At 41.8% G+C, this 19,262-nt stretch overlaps 2 protein-coding genes and 1 pseudogene across 2 annotated transcripts; 1 reads left to right on the top strand and 2 right to left on the bottom strand.

The window, feature by feature from the left end:
* The first annotated feature begins 5,845 nt into the window (after positions 1 to 5,845).
* LOC136505413 (cell division topological specificity factor homolog, chloroplastic-like) lies at positions 5,846 to 9,491 on the top strand. Its single transcript, XM_066500567.1, has 2 exons — positions 5,846 to 6,011; positions 8,645 to 9,491. The coding sequence occupies exons 1-2, from the start codon at positions 5,904 to 5,906 to the stop codon at positions 9,236 to 9,238; spliced, it is 702 nt and encodes a 233-aa protein (XP_066356664.1). The 5' UTR covers positions 5,846 to 5,903; the 3' UTR covers positions 9,239 to 9,491.
* Positions 9,492 to 10,399: 908 nt separating this feature from the next.
* Positions 10,400 to 12,529, bottom strand: LOC136505521 (uncharacterized; annotated as a pseudogene).
* Positions 12,530 to 13,945: 1,416 nt separating this feature from the next.
* Positions 13,946 to 18,795, bottom strand: LOC136504949 (uncharacterized). The gene is made up of 8 exons (XM_066500000.1): positions 18,391 to 18,795; positions 16,391 to 16,538; positions 15,894 to 16,044; positions 15,606 to 15,731; positions 15,446 to 15,526; positions 15,152 to 15,344; positions 14,796 to 15,060; positions 13,946 to 14,515 (listed from the first exon to the last, which is right to left on the bottom strand). The coding sequence occupies exons 1-8, from the start codon at positions 18,634 to 18,636 to the stop codon at positions 14,283 to 14,285; spliced, it is 1,443 nt and encodes a 480-aa protein (XP_066356097.1). The 5' UTR covers positions 18,637 to 18,795; the 3' UTR covers positions 13,946 to 14,282.
* Positions 18,796 to 19,262: the final 467 nt, after the last annotated feature.

Raw genomic sequence — 19,262 nt, forward strand, 5'->3', positions numbered from 1 at the left:
TCTCTGCTGTAAGAAAACTTCATAAGTTTCTCATATGATATCCGATGAAGACGAACTTTATATCAAAGTTATAGTACTCGACGAGATCTACAACTTTGTAGTTTCAAACTTTTTAATTTAAGATCATTTGGATTTTCAAATATTTTCATTTAAAATCATCTGTGTAACGAAAATTACGTTTGATTTCTAAAATTTAAAATTTGAATGTTTCAAACGACCTCAGATGGAGAAACGCCCAAAACAAAAGTTGTAGATCTCAAAAAGTTATGCAACTTTATAGTTAACAACTTTTTTATTTGAAATCATTTACTACTTCAAAATGCTGATTGAAATTAAAATTTAAAATTATTGAAGAACTCTAATTTCTCTTTTTAATTTCTGGCTAAAACTTCTAACTAGTCTTTCTCCCTCATACTAACTTTAAATTTGATGATTTTTTCTAAAAATTTCTAAAATCATGCTCTATCAATTTATTATTTTGTTATAGCTATTATTTTATCCATCTTTTCATGTGATTGTGTTTTATATATTTGAATTTTGAATTTTAAAAAATGACAACTTCAAACATCATTTTGGAACACTAAATGATTTCAACAGAAAAAGTTATGAGCATAGAAGTTGTAGAACTTATCAAGATCTATAACTTTTATTTTGGTCATTTCTTCATCCGATAAAGTAGTAGTAACATTGTTCAAAAAATTTACATACCTCTCTTATAGTTTCTTAAACTATAAGAGGGATATGTAACATTTGTGAACAATATTACTACCACTATGTCGGATGAGTAAATGATCAAATAACCAAAATAGAAGTTGTAGATCTCAGAAAGTTATGAAACTTTGTAGTTGATAACTTTTTTTATTTGAAATCATCTTGTCAAGGAAAACTACGTTTGAATTTTTAAAATTTGAAATTTAAATTCAAATTTTGTAAATGACCTCGGATGGAGAAACTACCAAAATAAAAGTTATAAATCCCAAAAGGTTATGAAACATTGTAGTTAACAACTTTTTGATTTGAAATCATCTTGTCAAGAAAAACTATGTTTGAATTTTCAAAAATTTGAATTTTGAAATTTTAAACGACCTCGGATGGACAAACAGTAAAAACAAAAGTTGTAGATCTCAAAAAGTTATGAAACTTTGTAGTTAACAACTTTTTCATTTAAAATCATCTTGTCATGGAAAACTACGTTTGAATTTTTCAAATTTGAAATTTAAATTTTGTAAACGACCTCGGATGGAGAAACTACCAAAATTAAAGTTGTAGATCTCGAAAAGTTGAAAATCTTTGTAGTTGACAACTTTTTCATTTGAATTCGTTTAGGGTCCCAAATACTCATTTTAAAATCAGATGAACATAAAATGGCTAGGACGCAAATGTCATTTGAACACAAACAACTTGTAGGTGGAGTGGTTAGGGGCCGAAGACGTGAAGCAGGAGGTCAGGGCTTCGAGCACTGGTCGCCACAAAGCGCGTGTTTTTCGCGTGAAAAATCACGTGACTTGTGACTTGCGACCGTGTAGCTAACCGATGGGACCTCTCCCGGTATTAAAAAAAACTCCTATTTTTCAGTGCATTTTTTGGCTTTTTACATCACTGACGGTTTCACATTAGTGTCGGTTTATAAGAACCGGCAGTGATGTCAACCCCTAATCACTGTCGGTATGTCACTGTCGGTTCAAAATCCGGCAGTGAAGGGGGTTTTTGAACCGACAGTGATGTCAAGATCTGGGGTAGTGGATGTCAAGATCTTGGGTAGTGATGCTAAATACTGAAAAGGAGATAAGCTTGTGTTGCGGTATATATTCATTGTGATAGTCTCTATGGTATGAACCTTAGTTCATATGGGGGACAGGGAGGATAACAGGTGCCAAGAGTAAGGCCGGACAAAGTCAACGTGAAGGGAGAATAGAACATTTGAGGGTAATTGAATTGTTTGTTGTTCATTGCTTGCCCCTAGATGATGACTAGTACAAGGTTTATATAGGCACTTGGCCTGCTAAAACAAACTCCTTAGGGCACGTTCAACAGTTTAGACGGCTGCCGTCTGCAAGCACGGGTCATGTCACATAGAGACAGCAATACAGATAAATTATATAATGGATTGTCTTTTAGGCTATCTGTAAGATATTTAATTCTTGTATAGACTCATAAATTAAGGTGATAAAAAATGACTTGGGTGCACGAGCCCCCGTCGTACAACGGTGCTGGAGCGGGCGATATAGCTTCGGAGCACGAGCTCTCATCGTCTCTTCGCGAAGAGACGGCACACCCGGCTGTTGGCTGAGTCGAAGGTTTTTTTACAAAAATGACATCTCCCAGACGACAAAAAGACGATCGTTGTACGTGCCCTTAAATCCCTTAATTCTTGCCCTCTTTAATCCTATTAACTCCTGCCTTGACGATGATCCCTGGAATGGTGCTGTGCAGCTGGCGCCATTCATGCTGATCCCTGGAATGTTGCTGCTGCTGGCGCCATCTAGGGAGTAATGGCGGCCCCACATGACACTCTAGGTCGTGCATGGTCCATTTCTAAATGTTTGCCACTCATTATTCTCAAAAGGGTGATAGGCTTTCAAGTAGTTTTGCAAGCGATCCTGTCAACTTAAACATAAGATATTTCTCTGGCTCATGTTAAAAGGCAGCTAAACACTAGGGACCTCTTGAGGAGAACAAATATGGAGCTTCCAAGCTACAGCTATATTTCTTGTTCGGATGCTTGTGAAGAAACGGTGGAACACCTTTTTCTTGGGTGCTCATTTGCAAAAGAATGTTGGAATACCTTTTAAAGAATCTAGACCCGCACTTAGGTTTTGGTAATTAATGACACCATGACCATTAGGGTTAATGTGCTGTTTCGCAGATTAGGTGGTGGGCTTATCACTACTATATATTGTCCCCTCAGAGCATCTGCAAGAGTACCATATTTCCCTCCCTAATACTTGGTTTTTAGCAAGATGAGAAAAATCCCTCTCCAACCACTCCTAATCCATAATCCAAAAATTTAAGCACTTGGGAAATCCTTCCCCATCGCGTGTAACTTTGCGCGTAGTCCTGGTCGCGCGGGTACTGCTTTCCCGTGCGTATCGGTCGGTCAATCTAAAGGTGGAAGGGTGTGAGAAAGAATAAGGAGTTGGAAAGGGTTCCTGATGCAAATGCAGGAGAGAGAAGGAATATATAAATGTGGTTAGGATAATTTAGAAATAGTATATAATTCCGGATGTAAATTGTATTCTATATTTTAGAAGTGGATTATTGAAAACTCTTGAAGATGTCCTTCTTTTTTTCTGCTGATACCTTTTTAGGAATTGCAAAACTATATGTTTTTGGGAGGAAAAATATGATACTTTTGGAGATGCTCTTATATTGGATTTCATGGTGATGGTACAAAGAATATGTGTGAAGATTAAGGACAATCTAGTTCTAAGTGTTAGTTGACTTTGAGAGATATTTAGCGGAGCTACGAGCCTACGTCCTTTTGCCTTTTTTCTTTGGTCGTATATTAAGGGGGTCTTTGGTTGAAGAGTGGTATAGCTTGATCTAGTTTAAGCTTAGAGCATAGGTATGGTGCACACTTGTGAAATTTAGCGCTACTTAGGTCAAATGAAGCCCTTGGATGCAAAGATTCAAAGCTGAGACTTGGAAGAATTTGATCTGGGCATCACAAACTTAAATTTTATACATTGGATGCCTCCACCAGACTAACTGACAGGAGAACAATATTTTGGTTCACCAATACGAAGGGACCTCCACTGGATGCTATCACTAGAGAGATGAACTTGGTCTATGTTGATAACTTGAGTTAGTGAGGATGAACTCATCGACATTGAAGTGGTCATTGGATTATATATATCACTAGAAAAAAATGTATGCTCTCTGTCTGAGTTGGGTCTACAGTGTTGAGGGTCACTGGACACTCTAGTGGACACAGGACACCAGATGTTAATCACCACAGAAAGAAAGGTTGCTCTCTCTCTTCGAGTTAGTTCTGAGGTTCAATGGACATCAAAAGAGGAGAAAGGGGTGACGGGTGGGCTCCATGCATCGACAAGTAAAGGGAGGGAGGTGGCGCAGTGGCAATGGCATTTTGGCCCATACGAAACTACAGTGGTTCACATATGGTCTCAAGTAGCCGTGGGTGTAAAAATAACATATTTCATGTTCTAGATGAATTATAACGACACAACTCTATTAAAGAGGAAATAGTGTCACACCTTAGAAATGTAGAATTTATAATGATATGGCTCTAATTAATTCTAGAAAAAAAAACTGATCGCTAACCGTCAGACATGCTGTAGAGACGACGTGACTTGGAGCGGGTGAATCCAGCACTGCCATGGACGAAGACAAGGGCGGGCGAAGAGGACACGATTAGGGGCAAGGGCGAGGCTACACAACCGGTTGCGGTGAGAAGAAGGGCGAGGGCACAGCCGCTCAGCTACGCATGAGGCTGTCGAGGGTGTATAGAGGCTATTATTTGTCGTTCTTGCATGGTGAAAAGAAAGACAGGGAAAGGGGGGGATTAAGGAGTGAATTTGACTAGCTTATGACACTGGCAATAAAGGTGACTTAACATATCTGTTATGATATTATTATCTTTTTCTACCACTCTAACCAAACAATAAAATAGAATCGTTTCGTCCCTTCAACAAAACACATGGAACCATCCCATCCTAAAAATAGAGATGGATTGATCTCACCCTACCTAACTCACCAACCAAACAAACCTTGAGAATGTGATTGGTCGTTGGCTGGACTCAGACTTGGCTAAGCTCGTGAGCTAGGCTGGTGAGAGCAAGCCTTGCACAACGCAAACAATTGTGTGTTGTATTGCATGGTTGGATTGAGCCAGGTTGTGAGCTGAGTTGTATCATGTTTGGTTAGCTGGGCAAGGGGCAAGTGGCAGCCATGGATTGCTCCAACGTACTGTTGCCTACACCCAAACACCTACTCCCTCTGTCCCATTTTAAAAGTCGTTTTAGTCTTCAATGAAGTGCAGTAAAGATTCTATGAATCAAGATGGTGGCTATGTCCATATGCATGGATGAATATCTGAACCTGGACACTTCAATGTAGTGCTAGAACGTCATTCATACTGGGACAGAGAGAGTACATGTCAACAGGCTTTGATTTCTATTTCCTAGCCAAGTTTGGTCAATCTTTTTTACACATTCAGATAGGCTTAGCGCATCAACCATGCAATCAATCAGTGCATCTACACATTAGGTTGTATGGACGAGTTTAGATTGAAGTCTACGAATTATTGTGTAGCCAAACAAACAATTCTGACCTAGATATCTAAAATATGCTTGGAAGCTAACCTATGGTAGTTTTTTCTTAAAAAATATCACTCAAAGAAAAGTTTTTTTTTAAAAAAATATACCCGTGCAAATTTAAAGCCTCAAACCAACAAGTCACAAGTCACACCTTTATGAGGCTGTCCGCATCGGTCGATGACAAACCGGTTCCACAGCCAAATTCCACTCGGGTCCACGTGCCACTTGGCACCAACACAGCCGTTCCAACTTCCTTCCAAATTCCAACTGAGTTCTTCAGCGCAGGGCGCGTTTAGTACGGCACCTGCAAATTTTGCATATGCACGATTTTTTACCGTAGCATTTCGTTGGTATTTGTGAATTATTATCCAAACATTGACTAATTATGCTCAAAAGATTCGTCTCACAAAGTTAAAGTAAACTGTGCAATTAGTTTTTAATTTCACCTACATTTAATACTCCGTACATGTACCGCAAATTTAATGTGATGGAGAATCTTCTTTTTGTATAGCGCACTTTTGAATAAATAAGGCCCAGTCCACCAACGGCCAACACTGAGGACAAAGCGAGAGAAAAAAAAAAGGAAAAGGGGCTGGAGAGCAAAACCCTAGCACAGCCGCATCCATGGCGATGTCCATCTCCGGCGTCTGCGTCGGCGGCGACTCCTGCACGGTCCTGGCGCCGTCCGCGTCCTCGCTCCGCCCGCCGCTCCGTCGTGCCGCTGGCCCCAAGGTCTGGACTCTTGCTCCCCGTCCCCTAAACCCTAGCATTTAATTAGTTTAATCCTGCCTGTTAGAGGTGGAATCTGCACGAGTGTGCGGCTTTCGATTGGCTGGGGAGGCCCAAATCTCTGCCGGGAGATGCTCCGGCAGGCTGCTGGAAGTCCGCGGTGCGGTTGTTACTGGTTGGGGTTTGTGCGTGCCTCTGATGGGTGGGTGAAGCTGCCTCGTGTCAGTCTGATGAATGTGCGAAGTGCATTTTTGTGTTCATTGGTGGGCTAAAGTGTTAAGTGCCTGTTAGCAACCTGGAGATCCAGGGGCTAAAGTTTATTCCGTGTCACATCGGGCATTTGAATGCTATCTAGGAGGACTAAACATGAGCTAATTATAAATTTAATTGCATAGGAGTAGACTAATTCATGAGACGAATCTATTAAGCCTAATTAATCCATAATTAGCGCACGTTTACTGTAGCACCCCTTTGTCAAATCAGGGGCTAATTAGGCTTAAACAATTCGTCTCGCAAATTAGCCTCCATCTATGTAATTCGTTTTTTAATTAGTCTATATTTAATACTCCTAATTAGCATCTAAACATCCGATGTGACGGGACTAAAGTTTGATAAATCATGTGGATTGCGTCGGGAAGCATGTGTGTTCTGCAGTGGAGCTGAGTAAACGCTAGCAGAGGGGAGAAGCCCTTTTTTGTAATAGAATGGTGAAGCCTCCTAAATGTGGCTTCTCCAGCTTCTTGTCTTCTTAGGTCAAGTCGTTTGCAAAGAAACCCCATCAAACAGGGCCTAAGGATTAAAAAAAAGGGTGTACCCAGTGCAGAGAGCTCCCGCTCTGTGCGGGGTCTGGGGAAGGGTGTCAGTGGCAAGCCTTACCCTCGCCTGTGCAATGCGAGGAGACCGCGACTCGAACCTAGGACCTTCCGGTCATAGGCGGTAAGACTCTACCGCTTGCACCAGGCCCGCCCTTCAAACAGGGCCTAAGGATTAGCTATACTTTTAGATCTGCATTTTCCCTAGATTTGGCATTTTATTATTTTGCTTGCCCCAACATTCAAGGGCGTACCCGGTGCAGAGAGCTCTCTTGGGACAAAATGTTTTGCTGCTTTTGTATCCCTTTGTCGTTTCCACTCGTATTCTAGCTTGTAGTGATGTACATTCTTGGATTCTAAATATCTGGGTACATATGTAAGCATTAGGATATAGAAAACAGGTGTCATGTACCCATTTGTTGAGAACTTGAGTTTACCTCAAATTTACTCTTCTCGAATTACTGATTGTTTCTTTGTGCATATTGTCCTACCATGAATAAGTGCCCTGTATTTGATTTTATGGTGAAAGGATTTTCTCTTCATATTTTTATGTGTTGGCTTACATGTACAGCTTTTGTATCCCATTTGATGGTGCTCTGCCCGAACTCAAAGTCAACCACTTTGTCTCCTCTCTTATTGGTCTTCTCCATTGCAATCAGTTTATTTGCTGTGTATGCTAATTGCTAATGTATTTGGGAAATTAGAGTTTACCCCAACAAAGTACCTGTAATTTTAAATTGGCAGTGGTTTGATTCCTCTATTTCACATGGGTTACCTAAGCTTGTGAGTCTGTGTGTTTGTTAGTAGTGTTAGCAGTATCAGCCTTGCTTAACAATACCAGACTGTCTGATCTCCATGTCTAGGTTTCCTTGGTATCTGGCATTTTTCTGGGTTGTTCTTTTTTTCCTTTGCTTTTTACCATCTCCATCTCCTACAGTATGGTGTTTTCTTTTCATACCTTGCAAATATTAGTATTACTGACACTACCCAAACCGGCTGATTCTTTCTTTTCTTTCATTGACATGTGTTTCATTGTACAGTAGTACCTGGTAGCCATGTTTTAAAGGTGGCTAGGCATCCAGGCGAGTGCTTGGTACGCCTAGACGCCTAGGCGACGCCTAAGCGACAAGGCGCCACTGTTTCCCAAGGCGAGCTGGGTACGCCTGGACGCCTAGGCGTCGCCTAGGCGACGCCTTTAAAACATGGCCTGGTAGAGATCTAGAGGGTATGAGTTTGATCGGAGAGGTAGTTAGAAATGAGGAAAGTCTGTATTTACAATGTTGCGTATCATGTTTGTTTCAATTTCTTTGATATAAACCTCAAGCTAAGCATCATTTGTTTTCAGTGCTGAAATGAGAAATTGCAGCATGAGAGTAGGCTGGCCTTGTCATTAAGAGTTAAGAGAACATCTGAGGCTATCTTTGTGCATATATGATGCGTTCACTCGATCAAGTGTGGTTTGTTTCCACCCTGTAGTTATGCTATCATTGCTCTATTAGGTTAGGTCTTTGTGTTCATTTTTCATATATGCATATTTCTTCACTGTATCATTGTTACAAAAGGCCTGAATGTATGCTTACTTATGCAATGAACTGTTGTGTGTATTTAAACAACTTAAGCTAGTGTACTGTTGTGTGTCTCATTGAACTGTCACTGTATACAGCTTTGATGTTATCATGTAAATGCTTGCAAGTTTATGGTGAGTTTAGGATTGGCAGTTGGATCTTACTGAAATTGCACTAGCTTTTGTACCATGATGTGCTGTTAGCATGTTAGTAATGAATATACTGGGATTCTTACCATTTTAGTTATGTCATGCTGCAGGGTCATTTTTGTACTTTTCCTCATGGAGCATCTAGCAATCACATGCTTACAAACAACCAGCTATGCGTTGAGCATCAAAGATGTTCGCAGAGCTCCACCCAGACCTATGCTCTTTCTAGGAAGGATTTTTCTCCTATAACTCAAGATGTGGAAGGCTTCCTTCACAATGTTGTTAACATGGGATTTCTTGACCGTTTGAAATTAGCATGGAAGATAATGTTTCCTGCACCAACCATAAAGGAAAGCTCCAATGCGAACATCGCAAAACAGAGGCTTAAGATGATCCTGTTCTCCGATAGGTGTGAAGTCAGTGATGAAGCAAAGAAAAAGATTGTGGAGCACGTCATTGAGGCATTGTCTGAGTTTGTTGAGATAGATTCAAGGGATAACGTCCAAGTGGATATCTCGACTGATGCTGGCCTTGGCACTGTGTACTCTGTGACAGTTCCCGTGCGCCGTGTGAAGCCAGAGTACCAGGAATCTGAAGAGCAGTACAGAGGGAAAATCGTCGGCGTCGACTTCAAGGACACTGGAGAATCATCAGGGAACGTTGATGTCACCTTTGACTTCTTTGTACCCAACGAGAACTACTAATTCCTTGTGCTTCTGTCAGAGTGTGGTCTGAAATGTTTCATTTGTTCGTTGCGTTTGTGAACCCTCTAGGTAGAAAGCTAGAATGTTTTGTTCTCTAGAGTGATGTAAATATGTAGGATCCCTGTTTGCTCCACATTTCCTGTAATTTGGTTCTGGAATTTTGTCGGAGACCTGCAGTGGCAGGTTCTTTGCAAAACTAAAATTATGTTTTCGTTGTTGAGAAAATAAGGTCCAGTAGCTGTCTTCACCAACTGTATATGCCATTTTCAGGGCTGCTGTTTGTCCTATTTGTTTAGGTTCCATAATCCATGCTCCACCTGATCCTGGCATTACTTGATATCCAATTATTGGGGAATACAATGCTGTTGAAATTCCTAGTAATAAAGGATGGCATATTGGCGTGAGCTTCGGGTTACACAGGTCAGGTGCTACTGCCGCAAAGCTAAAGATGTAGGGCTGCTCATCTTCCAGATTCTGTTTGTTTACAAGCAGTAGCAGCGCAGACTGTTGAGTGGAATTATCAAATATCTTTAGCATATCACTTGATCAGACAAGACTTCAAATTGAGCATTCAAATTCCACCTACTTACAGGCAAAAAGAACAGCTATCTGAAGAAACATGCATTTGATGAATCCTCGCTGATTCATTTCAAAACAGTTTACAAGACTTCGATTCTAGAATTTTGCTTCGCTGATACATTTCAAAACAATTTACAAGACTTCGATTCTGGAAATTTTGATGTGGACCTGTGGCGGCAGGTTCTTTGAAGACTATTCTTGCTTCCATTCATTAGGAAATAGAACATACAATTTTCGGGGCTGCTGTTTTCCAAAACCGTCCAGGACTCCAGGTTCCGTACTGAACTGTTGAAATGCTGTGGAATGCATGAGCTTCTGAACGCTCAGGTAGAGTACTAGGCCAAAGCGAAGTTCTCCTTACGCGTTCAAGCAGCTGGGTGACAATAGCTCAGCAAAATTATCAAAAATCGTTTACAGAGCACTTGATAAGACATGACTGATTTGGGCATTCGAATTCCAGCTAATTACTATCTGAAAAATGCATATTCGAATGACAACGATATGAGAGAAAAAAAACACAATGGTTTTTCACAGATCATTACTGTTACATCTGAAAATAATGTAAAGCTCAGGACCTTCAGATGTTCAGTCTTGCTGCCAGAAGCTTGGCAGGCACTATCCAGCCTAGTTTGACTTAGAGACTACTTCTGTTTACTTGTTGAACATGGTATATAGCACGAAAATACAGAGGATGATTACAAGGAGACTGCAACCTCACAGTTTGGCGCAAATAGACTGTGGCCTGTTAGACAGACCACACATGCACCAGCCCTTTACTGTTGCCGGTATAGATTTCGTTCCTCTCCTCGTTGTACAACAGCGCCGTGACATCCTCCATCGCTTCTGAAACGGTGCTCTGGACCAAGGACCGCTTGCTGTCACTGTTACTGTTTCCGCGAGGGACGACGCTGAGGTTGTTGGCAGACAACTTAGCAATGCACTTGCCCGTCATGATCTCTCTCGCGTTGATGGATCCAAATGGAGTAACTGCAGATGACACTTGTGTCAGGATAATAATCTCCCACATGTTTCAACAAATTAAACCCAAATGAGAAATTCTATTGTATGCTCCAAAATCATGATTAATTGAATGGTGCAAATAATTTTTCAAGGAAATGATCATGGTTTGTGTACTTCACCTGTACCATCCTCAGCAACTGCCTCTGATTTGCAGTATGAGATAATAAGATCCTGGTCACTAGTGATGTAAACATCGTTGGTGCTACAATTATGATGCCAAAGCAAATGGTCTTCAAATGAAGTCAAGCTCTCCCCGCAAGTTCCATACAGCGACCGTCCTGTTTCGGAATGTCAAGAAGAGATTGTTCTCATATAGGAAAATGAAAGCTGAAGGGGTCTTAAACTTGGTGGCACTAACTTCAATTAGCTCAGAACTCCACACCTTCATCACAACACAGAGATCATAAAAGCATTAAGCTCGGGCCATACATCAATTATCTGAATGTTCTCGCCCTCTTGCTTGACAAGGAGCTTCTCATTGAACTGCTCAATAAAACTAATTTTCTTGTTGGGGTGCAACCAGAGCTTAGATTTCAGTGGCTTCCCATCTTCGATTGATAATATCTTCAATGGAACATGACTCATGGCTCTATCATATATCAAGAGAATGATTCCTTTACTGAAATAAGAAAATAACAAGTCATCCTTTGGCCCCTTAAAATACAGTAAGATAGATAAATCCGAGGGAAAGAATGCAAACCTCATCTTTATATCCTGGATGTTTTCATCCGGTATTGAGTATAGAAAGGAATAGTTCTTCAAGTCAAAGACCTTATAGATACTGCAGATAAAAGGACGACTGGTAGATCGAAAAATATTGTTGTGAAAAATACCATTTAGTGCAACAAACTGTTTAAGGCATACCCATCAGTTGCTGAACATGTGAGTACTTTGCCATTTACATCATCGAACTCCACATTTCCAGGCCACTTAAGGCTTTCTGATTCAAATCGAGGAAGTCCGGCATCTAACTGATTTCTTATATACCTTAAAGAAGATGAGCCCGTGGACATTGGTAAGTTGCATTGCATGGTTCCAGAACAAATCAATTCAATAGGCGCTTGAATATTTCATATATAGGACTGAGAAGAAAAACAGTAAATTACACAAAAAACATAACATTCAGTGGGTGCTTCTTGAACAATCACATAAAGCGTCAGTGCGTCACACTGAAATTTTAATAGAAATATATGTGGAGCATATGTGCTTACTCAATCGGTGTTGTTCGACACTTCAATGTGCTGTAACTGTCATATGCATAAACTGACACAGTAATGAGCGAATCGTTGCTCTTGTTGTAGAAAAGGCTCCGGAGCACTTCATCTGCGCTTATGTTCAAGAAGGCTATGCGCTTGCTTATTACTGCAGACAGAAAACAAAACACAAAGGCAGAGGACAGATGACAACCGTAATATTTTTATCAGATTGTATCATGGACAAAGCCTCATCCTGATTAAGCAATGGCAAATATAATATCCTTTGCTGCAACAATCTCAACAATTTTGGATCTCTTTTTAAGGTAAGGTAGTTCCACAAATAGGTCAGTGTTGTCATCATACATATCAAGCTCATCCTGCACCAAACGGAGAAATATAATGTTAGTGCTAAATAAATACTCCAAATGGTTCGTGGCTAAAGGAAACAACTAATTAATCTGCCTTTTTTTATTCAGCTCAGAAGAACACGTACGACCTCAGTAGTTGATTCTTCCTAAATTCGTACATGAGGAAAGGATGTTGTACATTGCATGAGAACAAAACCTCTAGGAGATAATCCAAATCCAATAGATACATCAGCAACACAATACGCATTTTGACTTTGTACTGAGCGCACAATTGAGCAAAATGCAAACGAGAACCAGGGCCCAGCATTGACAGCTGCAAGTCTCTCTGTCGAACGATTCAATAATCCTAAAGGCCCAATTTGTAATTGTAAGCTAGAATAAAATTCAGTTCCGTTTCCAAGATCGACGATGGACTAGGTAGCTAGCCATACTTGCCAAAAACCAAGAACTGAATTACTGAAAGGCTGAAACAACAGCATCGATCAGCGGAGGCGGGGCAGGTCGTCCGTTTACCTGGAGCTGCACTCTCAGCCATCGCCGGCGGCCGCGAGGAAGCAGTTGTGATGGGTGTGCAAGGGAGATGGCCCTGCCGGCTGCCGCCCTATATATCTGAGTTTGTTGAGATCAAACCCGTGACAGTTGCCACCGGGATGTGTTCAGGCTTCGGGGTTGTTTTTTTTTTTCAATATATAACGAAAATTCACGCTAAAAACTAGTAATAAAAAACCTAACCAGAACTCCTGTTACCCAAAACATGTTTATATATTTTAGAGATCCAAACAATTACGAAGACTACTGATGCAAATGCAGTGGAGGCAAAGCCCGAAACCCGCTTTGGATAAATGGGCTTATATATGGGGGTGGGAAAAAGAATCCTTCTTCGATAGCCCCTGAAAGAAACCCAAATAAAATACACCCTCATTATATGTCTAATAACACAAGGCCAGAGGCTCAAACAAACTGAAGCTTCGAACCCAAAGACAACTTGCATCTACCAGAGTGCACTTCTCCAATGCTTTAGGCAGCGCTAGGACCTTCTCTGGAAAAGGATCCCTACTCGCTCCACATTTTCATCAAGTTTTTTGCTTTAGAGCTGGCATCAATCTGTAGTGCCAGCTTCTTTGAATAAGCAAATTATGTTTTTTTTTATGAGGAAATAGCATCAAGTTGCTGTCTAGCGTCCGCTATTTTCCAGGCATGTGGTGTGCTTCGTGAACCACGGCCACAGCAGCGCCCCGTTCATTTGAGCTTATCAGCCATAAGCAGCACTACTTTTGAGTCATGGAACAATATTTTTCTCTCACAACAAACCATCAGCCGAACAACATACACATATCCATATTCGCAGCTGTTTGCCGTTTCTGTTTATATATCCATATACTAAGATTACTTGATGCTAGTATTATTCCTGGGAGCCAGAATGTGGTGGATTTCAGTCAGGTATAGTTAACGTGGATCATTCAAGGCTTCAAATACAATCATTCAGCAGCTTACAGACAAAGAACCACAACTAACTGAAATTGCAAGTTCTGACAACAATGCCCTCAACAGAACACAAGCATTTCGCAAATCCCTACTGTTACACATGAAAATAACAATAACATGAAGGTCAGGGCTCCAGATCTTCACTATCTTGCTGCCAGAAACTTGGCAGGATGTATCCAGCAAAGTTAGATTTGGGGGTTAATTTCTATGTTACTTGAACAAGGTTGATGAACAAAAGATATTTACAAGAACACTTTGCATTCACAATTGCTCAAGGAAACACATTCTATTGCCAGATACAAAAGCTAGGTGGAGCCCCGAACCGGGGATTATACAGAATGCAGTCAAGCTAACCAAGTCAAATCAAAAGGGCGAAATGTATGCACATGTTACTATCTAGTTAGACCATACATGCACCAGTCCATGACTGTTGCCGGTGTAGATCTCGTTCCTGTCCTCGTCATAAAACAGTGCCGTGACGTCCTCCAGAGCTTCTGGAACGGTGCTCCAGAGCTTGTTGCGACCATTTCTGCGAGGGGCCGCACTTAGGGCAGGATCATTGGCAGTAATCTTGGCAATACACTTGCCAGTCATAATCTCGCTCATGTTGATGGATCCAACTGGAATAACTGCACACGACACCAGTGTCAAGATTATTCCCTGCTGATAGTACAAATCAAAGGAAGATTTCTATAATCCAGTTCACATTTATGATCTGGTCATATTCATGATCTTGTAATGGTGCCTGACATCTATCAGCCTATATTCAATGTTGCAATCATCCAGCATGTTGACATCTGAGGCTAGTTGAAGAGGCCAGTATATAAAAAAGAAAAATCCCACGTGGGAAATCTAAATAAACAGTGCAAACTAAATACTGAGGAAATGGTCAGAGTTTGAGTACTGCACCTGTACCATCCTCAGCCACTGCTTCGGATTTGCAGTATGAGATAATAAGATCCTGATCGCTAGTGATGTAAATATTGTTGGTGCTACAATCATGATGCCAAAGCAAATGGTCTTCAAATGAAGTAACAAGCTCTCCTCGGAAGTTCCATACAGCAACTGTTCTGTTTCGGAATGTCAAGAAGAGATTGTTCTCATACAGAAAAATGAATGCTGAAGGGGTCATAAACTTGGAGACACTGACTTCAATTAGCTCAGAACTCCGCACCTTCAAAACACAGACCATAAAATCATTAGGCCTTCAAACAGTAAGGATTACAGTAAGAAAAATAAAATTCTGTCCATAAACTACACCATACATCAAGTATCTGGAAGTTTTCATCCTCTTGCTTGACAAGGAGCTTCTCATTGAACTGCTCAATGAAATCAATTTTCTTGTTGCGGTGCAACAAGTGCTTAAAGAATTTCAGTGGCTTTCCATCTTCAATTGATAATATCTTCAATGGAACATAACTTGGTGTTCTATCATATATCAAGAGCATGATTCCTGGACTGAAATTAAAAATAATAACAAGTCAAAATTTGGACACCCTCCCCTTTACCTCTTTCTAAATTAGAGGAAGACAGATATAAGCAAGGAAAAGAGCACAAACCTGATCTTTATCTCCTGCACGTTTTCATCCGGTATTGAATATAGGAAGGAGTAGTTCTTCAAGTCAAAGACCTTATATATACTGCAAATAAAAGGATGAGCATTACAACAATATTATTCTGATGAACACCATTTAGTGGATGAACCATTAGAATGCATACCCATCCTGCGCTGAATATGTGAGTACTTTTCCATTCACATCATCAAACTCAACAAATCCAGGCCATTTCAGAGATTCTGATTCAAAGAGGGGAAACCCAGCATCTAACTGATTCCTTCTAATATACCTGTAAGAACATTTAAATAAAAAATTATATATTAGTTGATGCCAAGAATTTTTAGCGTTAAAAAGATTAATTACACTAAAAGGATACTTATTCATAGGGTGTTTCATGAAAAATTGCATCACAGAGAAATATAAGAGAGATTTCTGGAGCATGCTTTCTTACTCAATCGGGGTTGTTCTGCACTTCAATGTGCTGAAATTGTCAGATGCATAAACTGAAACAGTAATAAGGGAATCATTGTTCTTGTTGTAGAACAAGCTCCGAATCACTTCATCTGGGCTCAAATTCAAGAAGGCTATGCGCTTGTTCGTTACTGCAGACAAAAAGTACAAAGACAGTTACTGAAGACAGCATTTTTCTTACTCCCTCCATGCACAAAAGAATGCAACTACGGGATTTGTGCAAGTCAAACTAACTTAACTTTGACCAAGTTTACAGTGAATAGTATTAATATTTATGTCTACAACAAGGTTTATTACGAAAATATATTTCATAATCAATTTAATGGTACTTATTTTGTATCATAGATGTTAGTACTTTTTCTATAACTTTGTTCAAACTTTATATCGTTTGACTCCTCGAAAAGAGAGAATTGCATTTGGTGGGCAGTGGGAGCATCAGATTGTGTAACACATAAATCTCATTTTGAGAACACCTACCTCGGTTAAAAGCAGCACAAAGTCCGGAATTAGCAAGGGCAAATATGATATCCTTTGCTGCAACAATCTCAATAATTTTGGATCTTCTTTTAAGAAACTGCAGCTTCACAAATAGGTGAGCATTGTCATCATATGTATCAAACTCCTCCTGCACAAACAATGGATTATGATGTCAATGCTAGATCTAATGAAATAGTTCATGGCAAAAGGAACAACTAATCCAACTTTTAACTAACTCAACACATGTCTGGGTTCAATAAATTCTACACACTGATAATGGTGCCACTGTTCCTAAATGCTGCACCCCACCAACATTTTTCACCCAAAAATCCAGTACAAACACAGTCAATTGAACTCTTCTAACAAGCCCACAATTGAACAAAGATATAAACATAAACCAGGAGTCAGCATTGAGGCACCTCAACCATCTGAAATCAGAAATGCCACTGTTTTCCCTTGGATTTGTGTGACAAGGATCACATGAATCATACCAATTATAAAACAGTACCAAGCAATGTTTTCAAGTTGTCCGATTAATCACGATTAGTCGGTCTGGTCGCTACCATGACCTCGATTAGAGACTTCGACTCAATTAGCTCGACTAGAAACCTGGTCGTCCGACTAGTCGACGACTAATCACGATTAGTCGTCCGACCAAGGGGCTGCACGACCAGGCTGGGCACTGCCTTCTTTAGGCTTGCCTGACTGTGCTTCCAGGTGAGTAGTTGGGCTGCCAATTTGGCCCACAGGGGTCTGTAATATATATACAGGAGGCCAAGTCTCTAGGGTTCCCATCTCTCATTCTCTCCGGTGCATGACGGCTGCTGCTGCTCTGCTCTTTCTCTCTCCTCTCCTGTGCATGACGGCTGCTGCTGCTCTGGTCTTTCTCTCTTCTTTGCTCCTGTGCGTGACGGCTGCTGCTGCTTTGCTCTTTCTCTCTTCTCTGCTTCTCTTCCCCAGCCAGCACGCCTCTTGGTGAAGCTCTTCCCTGGCTCTGCGCCTCTGCTTCCCCCTAGCTCACGAAGATGAGCTCTTCCTACAATGATGGTTGGTGTGCCCACTGCCCAGACCAGACTCGACTGGTCATCCTGGTCGACGACTAATCGTGACTAATCGTCTGGTCGGTCCCATGGCGACCAGAGTCGACTAGACGACTTGAAAACATTGGTACCAAGGAATAGGAAAGATATATACAGGGAGTGGAGGATAACTAGCTCAACCAATTTATATACAACAAATTTACAGCCCATAGTATCTACAGAGTAGTTTTAAAGATCCAGTCCAAACCACTATACCAAGCCTCCAATTCAAATTAAGGGAGCATTAGGAAATATCAGACCCCAAGATCCAATCCTATTCGATTTGAATATCTACAATCTCAATAACAACTTGATCCAAACCCCTGAGAATTCAGGAAAGGCGTTTACAGAACATCAAACATGGCAAAAAAAATACAGACAATGTATCATAGGTACGCAACACAAAATGGTAAGATGTACACACCTGAAAGGTTCAATGCAGGTCATTTCACATTCGCCATTTTGCAAGCATTAGTTTAAATTACAGACACCAAAACCAAACAGCCTAAGAGCCCAATCCAAAAGCCCCAATTCTGAACAACAACGACAGCTATACGATTCCAGCAGCTTACCGCCCCAAGCCCAGCAATGCTGCACACACAAGAAGAAAGAGCCTTGAAACTGAAAGGCATCGCATTTGCCTGAAAGACGGGCCCTTTCGCAAGAAAACAAACAACTGGGGGAATCCACAAAACGAAATGTTTCTCCTCTCCGGAACAAAATTTGCCGCCTAGCACAAACGGGACACGTAAGAAAGAACATTTCCCAGCCACAACCACCCGTCATTCCCGCCAATTTGACCCCACGCGCCACCGACACCGGCGCATAACCCTAGCTTGACCGCCGCCCTCACCGGACACACCAACACCCCCAACCCGGAGGGACAGCGAGCGCACGGACGCCCGCGGCGCCGCTACGTACCTGGAGTTGCATGTTGCGGAAGCGCTCGGGCACGGCGGCGGCGGGGCCTCCGCCGCGCGCGGCGAGCTGGCGGCCCCCGATCTCGCGGCGCTGCAGCTTGGCGGCGGAGTTGAGGACGGGGGCCTCCATCCGGCGCTTCCGCCCGCCGGGCCCGGCCGCGCCCCCGGTGCCGTCGCCGTTGGCGCCACGCCGGCGCGCCGTGACGCGGAGGCGCACCCGCAGCTGCGACCGCTTCGGCCCGTCCATCCACCACCCGCCCGCCTCCTTCTCAACCTCCCGTGCTGGATCTGGGGAGGACCCGCCCAGAGGAGGCAGGCCGCGGTGGTGGTCGGGGGCTAGGGTTCGGGAAGGAGGTCGCCGGGTCGGGGTCGAGGAGGGGAGGGAGGGGAGAGAGGGAGAGGATGGGGACGAAGGGAAAAGGGAATGCGGATTTTTTTTAAAATTTCTGCGTTTTTTCCGTGAAATTGAACTGATTTTTATGAAATTTCTGCGTTCCAAACATGCCCTCAGTTAGGTATAGAGGGCGAGGGCAAGTTGGTGGGATCCACATGGCAGCCAGACACGGTGTTTAATGTTTTCTTTTTCCGTGGTCACTAGGAACGATTCAGGATTCAAACGAAAAACTATGGGTACGTTGAATCATGGCTAAAGTTTTTAGATTTAGTTTATTTAATAAAAAGACTTTTATTATACCTCTGGCTCTCTGTTCAGCATTGTTACTATGTGGGCTCTATAAAAAGAGGCTGCGGCTTTAATCGGCATAACCATGATATGAGAAGCGTGGTAACGGAAAGAGATCCATGTGAGATGGGTGCGGTGGCACAGAATAGTCGGCAGCAGGGGAGCAAGGTGATTAGGCGTGGCGACGAGAA

This window comes from Miscanthus floridulus, chromosome 14 (genome assembly GCF_019320115.1).
Source record: "Miscanthus floridulus cultivar M001 chromosome 14, ASM1932011v1, whole genome shotgun sequence".
NCBI lineage: Eukaryota > Viridiplantae > Streptophyta > Magnoliopsida > Poales > Poaceae > Miscanthus > Miscanthus floridulus.

Excerpts from the sequence above, each read along its gene's own strand:
- LOC136505413 (XM_066500567.1), top strand. The coding sequence starts at position 5,904 with ATGGCGATGTCCATCTCCGGCGTCTGCGTCGGCGGCGACTCCTGCACG. Across the intron at positions 6,012-8,644 it reads GTCGTGCCGCTGGCCCCAAG|GGTCATTTTTGTACTTTTCC; the intron begins GTCTGGACTCTT and ends GTCATGCTGCAG.
- LOC136504949 (XM_066500000.1), bottom strand. The coding sequence starts at position 18,636 with ATGGACGGGCCGAAGCGGTCGCAGCTGCGGGTGCGCCTCCGCGTCACG. Across the intron at positions 15,061-15,151 it reads AAAACTTCCAGATACTTGAT|GTGCGGAGTTCTGAGCTAAT; the intron begins GTATGGTGTAGT and ends TGTGTTTTGAAG. Across the intron at positions 14,516-14,795 it reads AGTGGCTGAGGATGGTACAG|TTATTCCAGTTGGATCCATC; the intron begins GTGCAGTACTCA and ends TGTCGTGTGCAG.